Raw genomic sequence first — 17098 nt, forward strand, 5'->3', positions numbered from 1 at the left:
AAAAAAAAAAAAAAAAAAAAACTGGACGATGCGAGCTTTGTGGACAGAGGCTCTGTCATGATTGATCACAGAACCATCGTTGGGCAACAAACGCTGTACCATGGAAAGGACCTGGTCAGCGAAAACGCTCACACTATACTTAGCAGTAATTCCATCTTGCAGAGTAACTGTGCTACTCGTGGAATACAACGAATGTCAGCGCGAGTCATCACTGATTCCCAGCCATGTTTCTCTCTTGGGACGTAAACTAGCCCGGAAGTTGGTAACAAACTGATCCGACCAAATGGCTTTCTTCCTTTGATCCATAAACCACGTTATATGACTTCGGCAGCAGGTTTTCCTGTTACTGGCTTTTGCATCACCGATGAATTGTTCTGGGATTCCTGCGTGCCCCGCTGTTCCCTGCTTTTGGAGGTCCCTTCGCATTGTTTTGGAGCTCACAGGGTTCGGGAGTCCTTACATTCTCTTCGGACGTGAAATTTTGAGGTGTCGTCTTATTTTTCGTCACAATCGTCTTCCATGACCGTCCGTCACTATCACTCAACATACACTTTCGTCCGCATTGTGACTTAGTGCATGATGTTTTCTGGCTTTCTGTATATGAGGATTAGAGCTTCGATACCGTGCCTCTTGAAATATTAAACACTACGGCTATCTTGGTTATGGGAGCACCTACCATACGACCACCAAAAATCTGCTCACGTTCGAATACTCTTACCTCCAAACTCACAACTAAACAGAACGCAGTTCTGACCGCGACTAATACTTGGAACGTAGTAGTATTGAGGACATTGCACAGTAACCTCCGTGGAGAAATACAATAACACATGAGTTTATATTCAAGCATTCATTTCTCGCTGTGTTTTCATGTTTTTGGCCTACGTCTGTACGTAGGATGGAAAACAGCTGTGCTCATTCTTCTTCGAACAAGGGCCGGCCGGTGTGGCCGAGCGGTTCTGGAACCGCGCGATCGCTACGGTCGCAGGTTCGAATCCTGCCTCGGGCATGGATGTGTGTCATGTCCTTAGGTTAGTTAGGTTTAAGTAGTTCTAAGTTCTAGGGGACTGATGACCTCAGATGTTAAGTCCCATAGTGCTCAGAGCCATTTGAACCATTTGAATTTTTCTTCGAACAAGGCTAGCCTATTTCTCGCCAAATGTAGCTGTGTGCCGCTGAAAAGTAAGAAAGGAAGGTTACGGACCAAAAGTGTCGTTAACGGTGTGGTCCTTCTAAACGGACGTCAAGGTGGATTGATGGGTCAGGAAAACAGCCTTAGCCCTAACGGAGAAACCATCCCTGAAACGCGGTCGGTCTATGACAAGGATTGCTTACAGAATACCTGCGTGATTCGAATGAGAATACTGCTCCCTTGCCGGCCGGAGTGGCCGAGCGGTTCTAGGCGCTACAGTCTGGAACCGCGCGACCACCTCGGTCGCAGGTTTGAATCCTGCCTCGGGCATGGATGTGTGTGATGTCCTTAGGTTAGTTAGGTTTAAGTAGTTCTAAGTTCTGGGGGACTGATGACCTCAAAAGTCCCATAGAGCTCAGAGCCATTTGAACCATTTGAACTGCTCACTTGTTATGGGCCCATAGCAAATAGAACAAAGGATACTGATTGTACACAAAGGATGGCAGCAGGACTGGATAGAGGTCTGTACTACTCACAGCAGATCGTCACGGAAATTGAAAAAAAAAAAAAAATCTGAATACGTAGACGCTCGCATGAATACATCAATTATCTCGCGGAAACCTATTTACAAAATTTGGAGAACCAGTATTAAGCGAGGAACCTGGGAATATACTAGAGCCTCCTACACGTCGGCACCCCTGTACCCTACCCTTTCCGTCCGTACTGAATGCTAATACAGTATCAGACAATTTACTCGTATAACGCTAACAGAGGGATTTAAGCTCATGTTTTTCCATATAACGAAGAAAAAAAAGTCTGCGTCGTTTCTTACTTTTATTTGGATTTAGAATTGTGGGTTTGTGCCCATGTTCAAGACATAATTACTGCGAAGCGCAGCTCGTGAGCAGAAAGAAGCCATGCACCTATCCATTTGCCCATGACCCGTAGTTTCAGCTGGATCTTCGTCCAGGTGATGAGTTGCACTTTTCAGGAATTAGATGTTGACCCTGAAGATGACTTAGAACAGAGTTATAAATGATAATCAAAACAAACATAAAAATGAACTGGACAGTACCTTGCTCATTAATTATAATAAATGGTCACGATGCCCTGAGACATCCAGTCTTCAATTCCCATATCACTTGTAATCTCCATATTCTTTAAAGAATCGAGCTTCTATGTATAAAACAGTTTAAAACATTTGAATACTTTATAGGTAAGTTAATGTGTAAAATAGTTAAGGTTAAGTACGTTAAACCTTTGTTGATGAAGAAGGGATTATGTTGCTCTTGTTAATTTCCGATTATTGATCCACAGTCAAAACTAAAACAGGTAAACCAAGAAACTGATAACCTCTTTATACAGCGAGCTGCAGAAGTCTTGAGATAGCTATATGAATATATGGGATAGCGATATGCACATATGCAGATGGCAGTGGCATCGCATACACAAGGTATAAAAGGGCACTGCATTGATGGACCTGTCATTTGTGCTCAGGTGAGTCATATAAAAATGTTTCAGACGTGAATGTGGCCGTCCGACGGGAAGTAACAGAGCTGAACGCGGAATGCTGCTTGGAGATGGACGTGTGGGACATTTCATTTCGGATTTCGTTATGGAATTCAATATTCAGAGATTCACAGTGTCAAGAGTGTGCCGAGAATACCAAATTTCTGACATTAACTCTCAGAATATTCAGCGCAATAGCCGACGGCTTTCACGTAACGGCCGAGATTGTCGTTGTTTGTGTTGAGTTGTGAGAGGTAACAGAGGAGGAACATTACATGAAATACGAGGGCAGTTCAATAAGTAATGCAGCACATTTTTTTTTCTCGGCCAATTTTGGTTGAAAAAACCGGAAATTTCATGTGGAATATTTTCAAACATTCCCGCTTCGTCTCGTATAGTTTCATTGACTTCCGACAGGTAGCAGCGCTGTACGGAGCTGTTAAAATGGCGTCTGTAACGGATGTGCGTTGCAAACAACGGGCAGTGATCGAGTTTCTTTTGGCGGAAAACCAGGGCATCTCAGATATTCATAGGCGCTTGCAGAATGTCTACGGTGATCTGGCAGTGGACAAAAGCACGGTGAGTCGTTGGGCAAAGCGTGTGTCATCATCGCCGCAAGGTCAAGCAAGACTGTCTGATCTCCCGCGTGCGGGCCGGCCGTGCACAGCTGTGACTCCTGCAATGGCGGAGCGTGCGAACACACTCGTTCGAGATGATCGACGGATCACCATCAAACAACTCAGTGCTCAACTTGACATCTCTGTTGGTAGTGCTGTCACAATTGTTCACCAGTTGGGATATTCAAAGGTTTGTTCCCGCTGGGTCCCTCGTTGTCTAACCGAACACAATAAAGAGCAAAGGAGAACCATCTGTGTGGAATTGCTTGCTCGTCATGTGGCTGAGGGTGACAATTTCTTGTCAAAGATTGTTACAGGCGATGAAACATGGGTTCATCACTTCGAACCTGAAACAAAACGGCAATCAATGGAGTGGCGCCACACCCACTCCCCTACCAAGAAAATGTTTAAAGCCATACCCTCAGCCGGTAAAGTTATGGTTACAGTCTTCTGGGACGCTGAAGGGGTTATTCTGTTCGATGTCCTTCCCCATGGTCAAACGATCAACTCTGAAGTGTATTGTGCTACTCTTCAGAAATTGAAGAAACGACTTCAGCGTGTTCGTAGGCACAAAAATCTGAACGAACTTCTCCTTCTTCATGACAACGCAAGACCTCACACAAGTCTTCGCACCCGAGAGGAGCTCACAAAACTTCAGTGGACTGTTCTTCCTCATGCACCCTACAGCCCCGATCTCGCACCGTCGGATTTCCCTATGTTTGGCCCAATGAAGGACGCAATCCGTGGGACGCACTACGCGGATGATGAAGAAGTTATTGATGCAGTACGACGTTGGCTCCGACATCGACCAGTGGAATGGTACCGTGCAGGGATACAGGCCCTCATTTCAAGGTGGCGTAAGGCCGTAGCATTGAATGGAGATTACGTTGAAAAATAGTGTTGTGTAGCTAAAAGATTGGGGAATAACCTGGTGTATTTCAATGCTGAATAAAACAACCCCTGTTTCAGAAAAAAAAATGTGTTGCATTACTTGTTGTACTGCCCTCGTAAATACAGAAAACAGTGTGGGATGTACGACGAATGTATCCGTTAGGACAGTGCAGCGCAGTTTGGCGTTAATGGGCTGTGGCAGCAGACAGCAGAAGCGAGTGCCTTTGGTAACAGCGCGACATCGCCTGCACCGCCTCTCCTGAGCCCTTGAACATATCGGACTACAAAACCGTGGCGGTGTCAGATGAGTCACTCGACATGAATCCTATCTGACATTTATGAGACAGAATCGAGAGGTCAGTTCACTCATAAAATCCTTCACCTACAACACTTCCGTTGTTATGGACGGTTATAGAGGTTGCATGGTGCCATGGCTCTGAGCACTATGGGACTTACCATCTATGGTCATCAGTCCCCTAGAACTTAGAACTACTTCAGCCTAACTAACCTAAGGACAGCACACAACACCCAGTCATCACGAGGCAGAGAAAATCCCTGACCCCGCCGGGAATCGAACCCGGGAACCCGGGCGTGGGAAGCGAGAACGCTACCGCACGACCACGAGCTGCGGACATGGTGCCATACTCGTATATAAGGGACTTTTGTCACCTCAGTCTATGTTCTAGTAAGACGTTTTTGACAAGTAGTACATAGTGTCAGTTTATTTTGCTGAGCCTGATCACAGCAAAATCAAGTTATAAAATGCAAGTCACTAAATCGCAAGCCAACAGTATACTTATATGCGAATATTATGGTATCAATTTTCTAATTTACGTAAATGGTGTGTTACAGAATACAGATCCATTTTAATGTACTGCATAAATATGATTCTAAGTAGTGTCATAATTCCTTAACTATATGTGGAACAATGATGGTACAATGATGTAATTTTGTAGATACATCCAGCGCTATATCTGTACCTGCAAAACGTGCTGCGAATAGTTAGCAGTAAAAAAATAATAAATTAAAACGTCACGCCTGACACTGTATGAGTAGCGGAAATGTAATAATCGATGAACGTTTGTCCCTTCATTATATTTCGTAGGGTATTGGGGAGAAAATATTTTGAAAATGTTTTAAATTATGTCCTAATTTTTCATTATATTTCGTAGGGTATTGCGGAGAAAATATTTTGAAAATGTTTTAAATTATGTCCTAATTTTGTTGGCAGCCGCTATGTGCCGTCATTCTGAGATACCGAATGAATAGGGATTGGAGGATCTCTAGTTTACTATTACTGTTACTTGTTTTCAGGGAAACAAATGAGGAAGTAAGGGTGCTACAGAGACATAGCAAAGTTTTAACAGCTACTTGAATTGAGACACGCTTCCAGGTATTGGAGGGCTTTAGTCAGATGGTTTAACTGTGAATTTAAATTTAGTGAAGGAACTTTACTTTCAATTTATACTGTTGTATCTTTACTCATTGTTTGCGTTTCTTTTCTTTAAAGTGTGTTCAGACATTTTATGTTACGGCTGTGAGCCGTGCGTGGTTTGTATTCGTGATATCTCTTATTTAACATGTTGTTTTTTTTACCGCACTACCGCCTCGTTAGGTTAATTTTCAATTACTGGTGTCACTGAGTTGCTGCCTTGCCTGCCCGTGAGCGGCAGCAGCGGCGCTTATCAGTATAGGCACTGCCGTATTGTCTTTGCTGGACTTCTATTACTTCCCGGTCGTCGTGTGTTGTGAGTTAGCTCGGACCTGGCAGTGTTTGAGTTGGGACGCGGCACAAGTTTGGTCTCGGCGCGGCAGCAGTGAGGTCCGGACCGCCATCAATCGCCCGACGGTTGCCGACACATGATTTGAATGGGGACGACTTTGGTTGGTCGTCGGTCGGTCGTCTTGTGGGACGACGTGTATTTGGGTGGTGATCGCTTATGGATTAGCTGTGTGTTCAGAAATGGCTCCGAGCACTATGAGACTTCTGAGGTCATCAGTCCCCTAGAACTTAAAACTACTTAAACCTAACCAACGTAGCGGCCACGCGGTTCCAGACTGTAGCGCCTAGAACGGCTCGGTCACCCAGGCCGGCGGCAGTGTGTGCCAACTCGTGATTCGTCTTTGTTATTATACAGCCACTGCCGTTAGGATTGTCTAGTTCTTCAGGCAAGTGTTCGTGAATCTGTGTGTACTTTGTGTGATTTTGACGGACAAGTTATTTTAAGTGTTCTCGGCGTACTGGCTCTGAGTCGGTCGGTTGGCGTGGAGCAGCGAGGAATACTGGGCGGGGCGTAGTTCGGCCAGGCCTGCTGGCGGTCTGTAGTTCGGCCAGGCCTGTTGGCGGTCTGTATTTCAGCCAGGCCCGCTGGCGGTCTGTAGTTCGGCCAGGCCCGCTGGCGGTCTGTAGTTCGGCCAGGCCCACTGGCGGTCTGTAGTTCGGCCAGGCCCGCTCCCAGTCTGTAGTTCGGCCAGGCTCGCTGGCGGTCTGTAGTTCGGCCAGGCCTGCTGGCGGTCTGTATTTCAGCCAGGCCCGCTGGCAGTATGTAGTTCGGCCAAGCCCGCTGGCGGTCTGTAGTTCGTCCAGGCCCGCTGGCGGTCTGTAGTTCGTCCAGGCCCGCTGGCGGTCTGTAGTTCGGCCAGGCCCGCTGGCAGTCTGTAGTTCAGCCAGGCCCGCTGGCAGTCTGTAGTTCGGCCAGGCCCGCTCCCAGTCTGTAGTTCGGCCAGGCTCGCTGGTGGTCTGTAGTTTGGCCAGGCCTGCTGGTGGTCTGTAGTTCGGCCAGGCCCGCTGGCGGTCTCTACGTGGTGCCAGAGCATGTAGCGCTGTTCCCATTGCTACGAGGTCCATGGCTCACCGACCCTTTACACGAAAGTTGAGTTTTGATTTAACATACCAGCAAGTCAAGACTGTTCACATTGTGTCGTTTGGAGTTCGTTGTCCGCTGTCGGGATATTCCCGTGAGCAACAACGTGGTTTTCAAGTTGGAAAATTCTAGCAACCCTCCGGTGGAGTTTCACTGTATTTGGTTATTTTGATTCGCCAGCAGAAATCTCTGCCTTGTGGCCATAACGTTCCGGTTGCTTGTCCTGGCCATTGACGTAAAAATCCAGGCAATGTAGTTTCCTCATCGTGTTGTTGCTATCCAGGATGGTGTGTAGGTTGACACTTCCATGTATGATTGGTTGTGGGCTCCAATATCTTCTACATTGTTCCATTTAACTCCATGCTGTGTTCTGGTCAGGCGAAGTGGAAGTTATCTTGTCAGTGGGTCCGTTGACTGTCGGTGGGTTGGGTGGTCGTCGGATTGTGCATGGTTGGCCCGACTGCCTGTCTCACCTAAGCGAACGTTAGTATTTGAATTTCAGGCCGACCCTCGAACATCTGAGCGCCCATGGTTGTACTGCCCTATTTTTTAATATTTGTTCTTGTTGTTTGTACTTGCGTGGCTTCTAGCCATTTTTGTAAAAATTGGATCTGTTTTGCTCTTAAGGCCTTCAACCTAGTTTGAAGTACTGTTTCATATAAGCCCATCGGCATTTTAAAAAATTTTAATGTTGTTGAATTTTTAAGTCTTGGGCCTTCAGCCGATTTTGAGTTTGAGTTCTTTTGCTCTTAAGGCCTTCAGCCTAATTTAAAGAACTGTTTCATATGAGGTCTTGGTATTTAAAAAAATGATGTTATGGAGTTTTAAGTGTTAGGCCTTCAGCGGATTTGAATTTAACTTGTTTACTGCAGCCTAACTAAAGAACTGTTTTAAGATAAGGCTTGCTTTTTAAATTTCTGATCATGCTTGCGTTTTAAGTTATTGGCCTTCAGCCGTTCTTAAAGTGGCTTTCAGCCAGTAATTATGTCCCAATGATTAAAGTTGGGTGTATTTTTTTTTTAAAATTTTTGTTCTTGTTATGTTTGATCAAAAAATAAAGTAGTATGTTCGAGTGTAACTGACAGCCCCTCATTTTGGTCCCTTTCCACAATTCAAACTATCTGTTCTGTCCTGCTGGTTAAGCGGGGCGCCACAAGTTACTTTCCATTATGTTTCTATAATACACTCCTGGAAATGAAAAAAAGAACACATTGACACCGGTGTGTCAGACCCACCATACTTGCTCCGGACACTGCGAGAGGGCTGTACAAGCAGTGATCACACGCACGGCACAGCGGACACACCAGGAACCGCGGTGTTGGCCGTCGAATGGCGCTAGCTGCGCAGCATTTGTGCACCGCCGCCGTCAGTGTCAGCCAGTTTGCCGTGGCATACGGAGCTCCATCGCAGTCTTTAACACTGGTAGCATGCCGCGACAGCGTGGACGTGAACCGTATGTGCAGTTGACGGACTTTGAGCGAGGGCTTATAGTGGGCATGCGGGAGGCCGGGTGGACGTACCGCCGAATTGCTCAACACGTGGGGCGTGAGGTCTCCACAGTACATCGATGTTGTCGCCAGTGGTCGGCGGAAGGTGCACGTGCCCGTCGACCGGGGACCGGACCGCAGCGACGCACGGATGCACGCCAAGACCGTAGGATCCTACGCAGTGCCGTCGGGGACCGCACCGCCACTTCCCAGCAAATTAGGGACACTGTTGCTCCTGGGGTATCGGCGAGGACCATTCGCAACCGTCTCCATGAAGCTGGGCTACGGTCCCGCACACCGTTAGGCCGTCTTCCGCTCACGCCCCAACATCGTGCAGCCCGCCTCCAGTGGTGTCGCGACAGGCGTGAATGGAGGGACGAATGGAGACGTGTCGTCTTCAGCGATGAGAGTCGCTTCTGCCTTGGTGCCAATGATGGTCGTATGCGTGTTTGGCGCCGTGCAGGTGAGCGCCACAATCAGGACTGCATACGACCGAGGCACACAGGGCCAACACCCGGCATCATGGTGTGGGGAGCGATCTCCTACACTGGCCGTACACCACTGGTGATCGTCGAGGGGACACTGAATAGTGCACGGTACATCCAAACCGTCATCGAACCCATCGTTCTACCATTCCTAGACCGGCAAGGGAACTTGCTGTTCCAACAGGACAATGCACGTCCGCATGTATCCCGTGCCACCCAACGTGCTCTAGAAGGTGTAAGTCAACTACCCTGGCCAGCAAGATCTCCGGATCTGTCCCCCATTGAGCATGTTTGGGACTGGATGAAGCGTCGTCTCACGCGGTCTGCACGTCCAGCACGAACGCTGGTCCAACTGAGGCGCCAGGTGGAAATGTCATGGCAAGCCGTTCCACAGGACTACATCCAGCATCTCTACGATCGTCTCCATGGGAGAATAGCAGCCTGCATTGCTGCGAAAGGTGGATATACACTGTACTAGTGCCGACATTGTGCATGCTCTGTTGCCTGTGTCTATGTGCCTGTGGTTCTGTCAGTGTGATCATGTGATGTATCTGACCCCAGGAATGTGTCAATAAAGTTTCCCCTTCCTGGGACAATGAATTCACGGTGTTCTTATTTCAATTTCCAGGAGTGTATTTGCGCTTGATAGGCGTAAGTGAGCGGAAGAGTTATTCATTTATTTCAGTTTATATCCGTGCGTTTTTCAGCGTTGAAGTCCCCATATTTCGCCGATGCTTTGAACGGATGTTGGGTCTCTTGGAAATGAGCAGTCTGAAAGACCTGTTGAGCCACAGTGAGTTACCCTTGTCTCACGGGGTCAACAGGTTCTAGTGAGACCGGAGAGTGAAGAATTTACAGTTATCCGCATTGGGAGGGTTAGTATTAGAGGAATCCGAAAGCTATCAAGTTTATACAATGCACCAGATTTGTGCTCTTTCGTCAGTGGTGCCACAGATCACCATCCGATCTTTACAGAGTAGACATGCCTCCAAACCCACTGTTCTGTGAATAGTCGTCGACTTGGCGCCCACTGGTAGTTTCACTGCCATTCTGCCACCTTCTGTAGATGCTCACAACACTAGCACGTGAAAATTTGACCAGCTTCACCGTTTTCGAGATACTCCTTCACAGGGTCTGCGTAATAATGTGCCCTTTGGCAGTGTCGCTTATCTCAGTGGATTTTTCCATTTACAGCTCATATCGGCGTTAGGATAATCATCCATCCGTCTGTGTTCGCCTTACATACTTTTCCTACTGCATCACGTGCCCGCAACGCCACCAGGAGGTATCCAACCTTGCAGCTGGGCGTGGGCATAATATATTAAATGTATGTGAAATGTACAGGGTGGTCAGAAATGCTTGTGTGTTGCAGCGTAGGTTGCGCTGAGACATAACTGTTAAGAAAGCAACTGGATACGTTGTGCAGTTTCTGAGTTAATTAGCATCGAGGTTAGCCAGTCAGGCAACCGCATAAGCAAATTCAAGTTGCCCGCCAGAGACGGTGTCGCCAGACTTGTGCTTCATTTGATTTCCCAACACCATTAATGAGAGCGATACACAAATTGGACATGGGACGGTATTAAGGATCGAACTTTCCAGAGGTTGATCTGTCTCGTACACTAACATCTAGCTATAAGAACAGCTGACGCTAATTGAGGCTCTGAAAACAGTAAGGACCTAAGCGTACCGTCGTCGATTTTGAAGTTGTAGCATGAATGCTACATTGGAGGGCAGCGTGGAAGGTAAAAGTCGTAGAAGGAGACAAAGAGATGAATGCGCTAAGCAGATTCAGAAGGATTTAGGTTCCAGTAGGTACTTCGAGATGAAGAAACTTGCACAGGATAGAGTAGAATGGAGAGCCGCATCAAACCTGTCTCTGGACTGAAGACCACAACAGCAATAGCATGAATGGGAGCTCCCGACGTCTGTTGATCGTACGGTGAACCAGTTCTATCAGTGCTGTACCCCTGCACCGTGTGTGTGAACATTTTCTAAAAGTAGTCTCTTGCATTTCTCTTATGTTTACTTCCCTATGGGCCCAAAGCACAAATTTTCATTACTTTAGGAACAATAACTGGACACACACACCCATTCTTAATAGAAGTTGGAAACTCTTCAAGCAACGCCCCACCGTAGCCTCACGTTCCATGGTTTTCAGTATTCCAGTGTGTAAAATGGACACTGCGGATTTCAGGACCCTTAAGAGTGTTCCAACCTCACTACCAAGTCAAAAGTTGATGTTCATAGTAACACTGTACATTTCAGAAATTTTACAATGATGAGATGTTCAACAGGGTGCCATCAATTGTTGTTAAAGTAACATATCCCTCAATGGTGTCATGGGAGGCCGCCATTATATATGGTTAGCAAATTGTTTGGTCCCCTACCCCAAATCAACCAGCCAACCACCATTATATTCAAGTTACATCAAGGAAGACCACAAGCTGTTATTTCCCCACAGTTTGCAGACGCCTTGCAAAATCTTGTGCCCAAATACGTAAGTGGAAATACTAAGACTTAACTAGTAACTTGAAACATAGACTTACCAGAGCTGCTAGATTTCAAGCCTGAACAAAAAGTTTTATCTGAACTTCAAGCCGACGATGTGCATAATGGAGACGATGATGACCAGGAATACGAATTTTTGGGTTGGATAATAATTGTGTGTGTGTGTGTGTGTGTGTGTGTGTGTGTGTGTGTGTGCGTGCATATGTCTGTCTTAGTTACATTTACTGAGTGTTCTTGTTGTCCTGCTTCTAGTTTCACATTAATTACAAATTACACAAAATCAAAAGAACACTGTTGCCACTAATCTATACATGAAAAAAAAAAAAGGTTGAAATGGCTCTGAGCACTATGGGACTTAACATCTGAGGTCATCAGTCCCCTAGAACTTAGAACTACTTAAACCTAACTAACCTAAGGACATCACACACATCCATGCCCGAGGCAGGATTCGAACCTGCGACCGTAGCGGTCGCTTTCCAGACTGAAGCACCTAGAACCGCTCGGCTACTGCAGGCTTTCCAGCCCATGGAGCGGCTACTGCTAGGACAAGTAACTCCTCAGGTGGCATCCCGAGGCCCCATACCAGTCCACTCACCCAGGAAAAATTCGTGGCACTACCGGGAATAGAGCCCGGGTTCTCCAAATGCCAGCCATCTACGCGGACCAGACAGCTACGGAAGCAGACTTCATAACATAATGTGAGTATATTATATTCTTGTAGGAAATATATGATGTTGAGACCTGGGTAACAATCAAACCCATGAGACTGATGGTTTCCTACAATCCTGATTTTTCGAAAGATCAATTTTTCTTAAAAAAATTGTGTCTGTGCTCAGGGCCGTTATGGCTCCCAGTTCCTCAATAGTATCTGGCGGGCAACGACCTGACTGGTTAACTTCAATGCTAATTAACTCGGGAATCTTTTTCTTGACAACTACTTCTCAGTGCAACCTACGCTGCAACAGACTTACAGGCAATTCAAACTATTTCTGAGCACTCTTTATGTCTGTGTGTGTGAAATACATGCTGCATATGCGTATGCGAGCCAGGCTGCAGGCGAAAGACTAGGGCGAGGAAGAAAGACAGAGAGAGAGTGAGCGAGAGAGAGAGAGAGAGAGAGAAAGAGAAAATGAACTAGTGTCCAAAATTAAAACTGCAAACCGCTATTTCCCCGTCCAGTATCTAATTCACGATGTAATCGTACAACCTGTCAACAGATATCCGTACTGTTACTTAAAATCCGTCTTGATTGCAATGGTGCTTTACGGTACACAGAAGACGCCTACTAGATTCTGTGCTTTGTAAGGCCATAGGAGTAATGGAAGCACGACAGTCGCAAACTCACGTGGCCCGATGGCTTAACATGAATTGTTCGGTTGTTTCTGGAAGTGACGACAGATTACAGAGACCGAGACCGTATCCCGAGGACCAGGACAAGGCCGACAGCCTGTGACTTCAGAAGAGAGGACTATTATTTCGCTGCACGGGCACGACGGTACCGCTTTAGCAGTGTGCAGCAACTGTCATCTGAGCTCGCAGCATCCGCTGGACGTGCTGCATTGAGGAAAAAGGTCTAGAGAAGGCTTCAACAGAATGGCCTTTACTGTCGGAGACCTGCTGTACGTGTACCTCTGACGCGTTTTCACAAAAGGGAACATCTAGTGTGCAATGGTCAACATGCCAAATGGGCAGTCGAAAAGGGGGCCAATATTCTTCTCACATATGACTCCCAATTTGGTCCGGAGAGTGATTCCCGACGGATTCGCTTCTGAAGGGAATCTGAAACACGTTTTCGAGAACCGAACTTTGTGGAAAGCGACGGACATCGAGGAGGATTGCTAAAGGTGTGGGCAGGAACTATGTTCACCACCTGAACACTTCTTCATGAAATTTTAAGGGAGAATCGGAAGGGTTTAAATGCTGTCAGGTATCGTACCGAGATCTTGCGACATCATATACGGTTGTTGCGAGGTGCTGTGCGCCCGGACTTCGTATTGGCGGACGATCCGCTCGACTTCATAGAGAGCAAGTGTTTGATGTTTCCTTGGAAACTGAAGACACTACACGCATGACGTGGTCTGCTCGCTCTCCCTATTTGAATCCCATAGAGCCTTATTTGGGACGCACTAAGGGGATGGGCTGCCTTAGACCTAATCCACCAACCACTCTCCAAGACTTGCGAGCAGCTCTGCAGGAAGCATGGGCGTTATTGCCTCAACATGAGACTGATGACGTTATTTACAGTATGCTCCGTCTTTGTCAGTCCTGTATTACAACCAGATGTGGCCACAACTCACAGTAGACACATTAGCCAGTTGTCGGAATGTGTGCGGAAATTTATCAAGTAGGACAAATGAAGAACATTTTCGTCTACTGTTATGAATGTTGCAGTTGTTTACATTCTGTATTCTTTACACTGTTTCTACTTTGCTGTTGCCTGTTTATAATGTTTTGTAGAAAAATAAACGCAACCTTCCTAATTTCCGTCTGTTACTTGGGCACCAGTGCATATCAAAAGTAATTACGTAATAGGTTTTTCCACATTTCTTAAAAACAAATTTTTTAAGAGAAGCACATATTACACATACAATCATACAGATTTCGACACGGTTTGTATTCATGTACAAACACATTTAAAGTAACGTAAAATATCATGACAGATTGCATTCTCTCGAAACGGAAAATTTATTTCAAAAAATTCAGAACAAAGCGACGCTCACAGTGTGTCGACATTGGTTTTGAGGCCACCGTCCATTTTTCAAGAATCGTTGGTACAGCTTCTGACGCATGTTTGAAACCGATCGCAATCGGTAATACTTCGGAAACTATTACGTCGGGGACATCTTTAAGACAGAATTCATCCATTTTTCAGTGCTCTGAAGATTCCACATGACCCGAAACAGATCGAGCACCATGACAAATCTCCTTTTTCCAGAAACTCTAAGATTTATTGGCATATGATGAGTGAAGTGATGCCAACAGAACCAGTAAATACATGATCTTCATCACAGTTCAATTAATATTCCATAAAGGGGGGTGGGAGCAAATGTTAATATATTTACTAACCATCACGACACAGTAGAAGTGTACAGATTCAACGCGAAAGCATTAGGGCATTCTACTCACCGAGGACTTGTCCTAGGACGGTGCGCGCATCTTCGCCAAGACAGGCACTGCGGGCGTCGAAGGGGTTCGTGAACTGCACGAATGCGTAGCCTTTGTGCATCGAGATCCCTGCAACAAAACACAACGTAGGAAAATCGTCATTCACACTCGTCTGTTTACATTAATACACAGGGTGTAAGGGACTTATGCGCAGGGATTTGTTCAAAATGGTTCAAATGGCTCTGAGCACTATGGGACTCAACTGCTGAGGTCATTAGTCCCCTAGAACTTAGAACTAGTTAAACCTAACTAACCTAAGGACATCACAAACATCCATGCCCGAGGCAGGATTCGAACCTGCGACCGTAGCGGTCTTGCGGTTCCAGACTGCAGCGCCTTTAACCGCCGGCCGCAGGGATTTGTACTGGTGACTGAGGACAGTATAATGAACATTATATCAGTATTTACTGCATTTGTAGACTAATAATTACAAATATTACGAGCAATATGTTTTGAAGCTGGTTCGTAGCTTACAGCAAACCTGGCGAGCAAGCAGGTAATGATTATTTTCTCCTGGGTAGCAGGTCAGGGGCTACCCAAAACGAACAGTCTATACCAAAATGAACCTTCTATACATGTAGCCGTAGCCCGTTTCACGGCGCAATGACGAGCGTGCAGAAAATATTTGGCAGTGAATTACATGATGTGCTTGTGGGAAATGATAGACACAGAGAAAAAAATAACAAATTGAAGTGGGTGTATATACACTCCTGGAAATTGAAATAAGAACACCGTGAATTCATCGTCCCAGGAAGGGGAAACTTTATTGACACATTCCTGGGGTCAGATACATCACATGATCACACTGACAGAACCACAGGCACATAGACACAGGCAACAGAGCATGCACAATGTCGGCACTAGTACAGTGTATATCCACCTTTCGCAGCAATGCAGGCTGCTATTCTCCCATGGAGACGATCGTAGAGATGCTGGATGTAGTCCTGTGGAACGGCTTGCCATGCCATTTCCACCTGGCGCCTCAGTTGGACCAGCGTTCCTGCTGGACGTGCAGACCGCGTGAGACGACGCTTCATCCAGTCCCAAACATGCTCAATGGGGGACAGATCCGGAGATCTTGCTGGCCAGGGTAGTTGACTTACACCTTCTAGAGCACGTTGGGTGGCACGGGATACATGCGGACGTGCATTGTCCTGTTGGAACAGCAAGTTCCCTTGCAGGTCTAGGAATGGTAGAACGATGGGTTCGATGACGGTTTGGATGTACCGTGCACTATTCAGTGTCCCCTCGACGATCACCAGTGGTGTACGGCCAGTGTAGGAGATCGCTCCCCACACCATGATGCCGGGTGTTGGCCCTGTGTGCCTCGGTCGTATGCAGTCCTGATTGTGGCGCTCACCTGCACGGCGCCAAACACGCATACGACCATCATTGGCACCAAGGCAGAAGCGACTCTCATCGCTGAAGACGACACGTCTCCATTCGTCCCTCCATTCACGCCTGTCGCGACACCACTGGAGGCGGGCTGCACGATGTTGGGGCGTGAGCGGAAGACGGCCTAACGGTGTGCGGGACCGTAGCCCAGCTTCATGGAGACGGTTGCGAATGGTCCTCGCCGATACCCCAGGAGCAACAGTGTCCCTAATTTGCTGGGAAGTGGCGGTGCGGTCCCCTACGGCACTGCGTAGGATCCTACGGTCTTGGCGTGCATCCGTGCGTCGCTGCGGTCCGGTCCCAGGTCGACGGGCACGTGCACTTTCCGCCGACCACTGGCGACAACATCGATGTACTGTGGAGACCTCACGCCCCACGTGTTGAGCAATTCGGCGGTACGTCCACCCGGCCTCCCGCATGCCCACTATACGCCCTCGCTCAAAGTCCGTCAACTGCACATACGGTTCACGTCCACGCTATCGCGGCATGCTACCAGTGTTAAAGACTGCGATGGAGCTCCGTATGCCACGGCAAACTGGCTGACACTGACGGCGGCGGTGCACAAATGCTGCGCAGCTAGCGCCATTGGACGGCCAACACCGCGGTTCCTGGTGTGTCCGCTGTGGCGTGCGTGTGATCATTGCTTGTACAGCCCTCTCGCAGTGTCCGGAGCAAGTATGGTGGGTCTGACACACCGGTGTCAATGTGTTCCTTTTTCCATTTCCAGGAGTGTATATTCAGCCTTCTCATAGTTTTGCTTGAAAAATTTGCATTCGAATAAATGAATGTTTTTTATTCCAATTTTTAAATGTTTACAGTATGTAAATAAGTACATAATACAAAATTGGAAAAAATTTCGAAAAGTTCTTACGATTTACTTCAGATTTTTACACGATGTTCTACTGAACATTCAGGTGGACATAGGCTACCTGTTTTTACTATACTTCATATATAAATAAATATGTAATATACAGAAGTGAAACAATTCCATCAAAAATTACCAGAAGTACAATCACACACACGCAAACACACAAACAGACACAGGTTC

General features: G+C 46.8%; 1 protein-coding gene across 1 annotated transcript in view; it reads right to left on the reverse strand.

Annotated features, from left to right (window-relative positions):
- The window catches only part of LOC126259844 (RNA-binding protein Raly-like), a 1182113-nt gene that overhangs the window by 767026 nt on the left and 397989 nt on the right, over positions 1-17098 (reverse strand). Inside the window, exon 3 of the mRNA XM_049956900.1 lies at positions 14617-14724. Within this exon, the coding sequence (XP_049812857.1) occupies positions 14617-14724 (108 nt within the window). The remainder of the gene's footprint in view (positions 1-14616; positions 14725-17098) is intronic.

This window comes from Schistocerca nitens, chromosome 5 (assembly GCF_023898315.1).
Source record: "Schistocerca nitens isolate TAMUIC-IGC-003100 chromosome 5, iqSchNite1.1, whole genome shotgun sequence".
Classification (NCBI taxonomy): Eukaryota; Metazoa; Arthropoda; class Insecta; order Orthoptera; family Acrididae; genus Schistocerca; species Schistocerca nitens.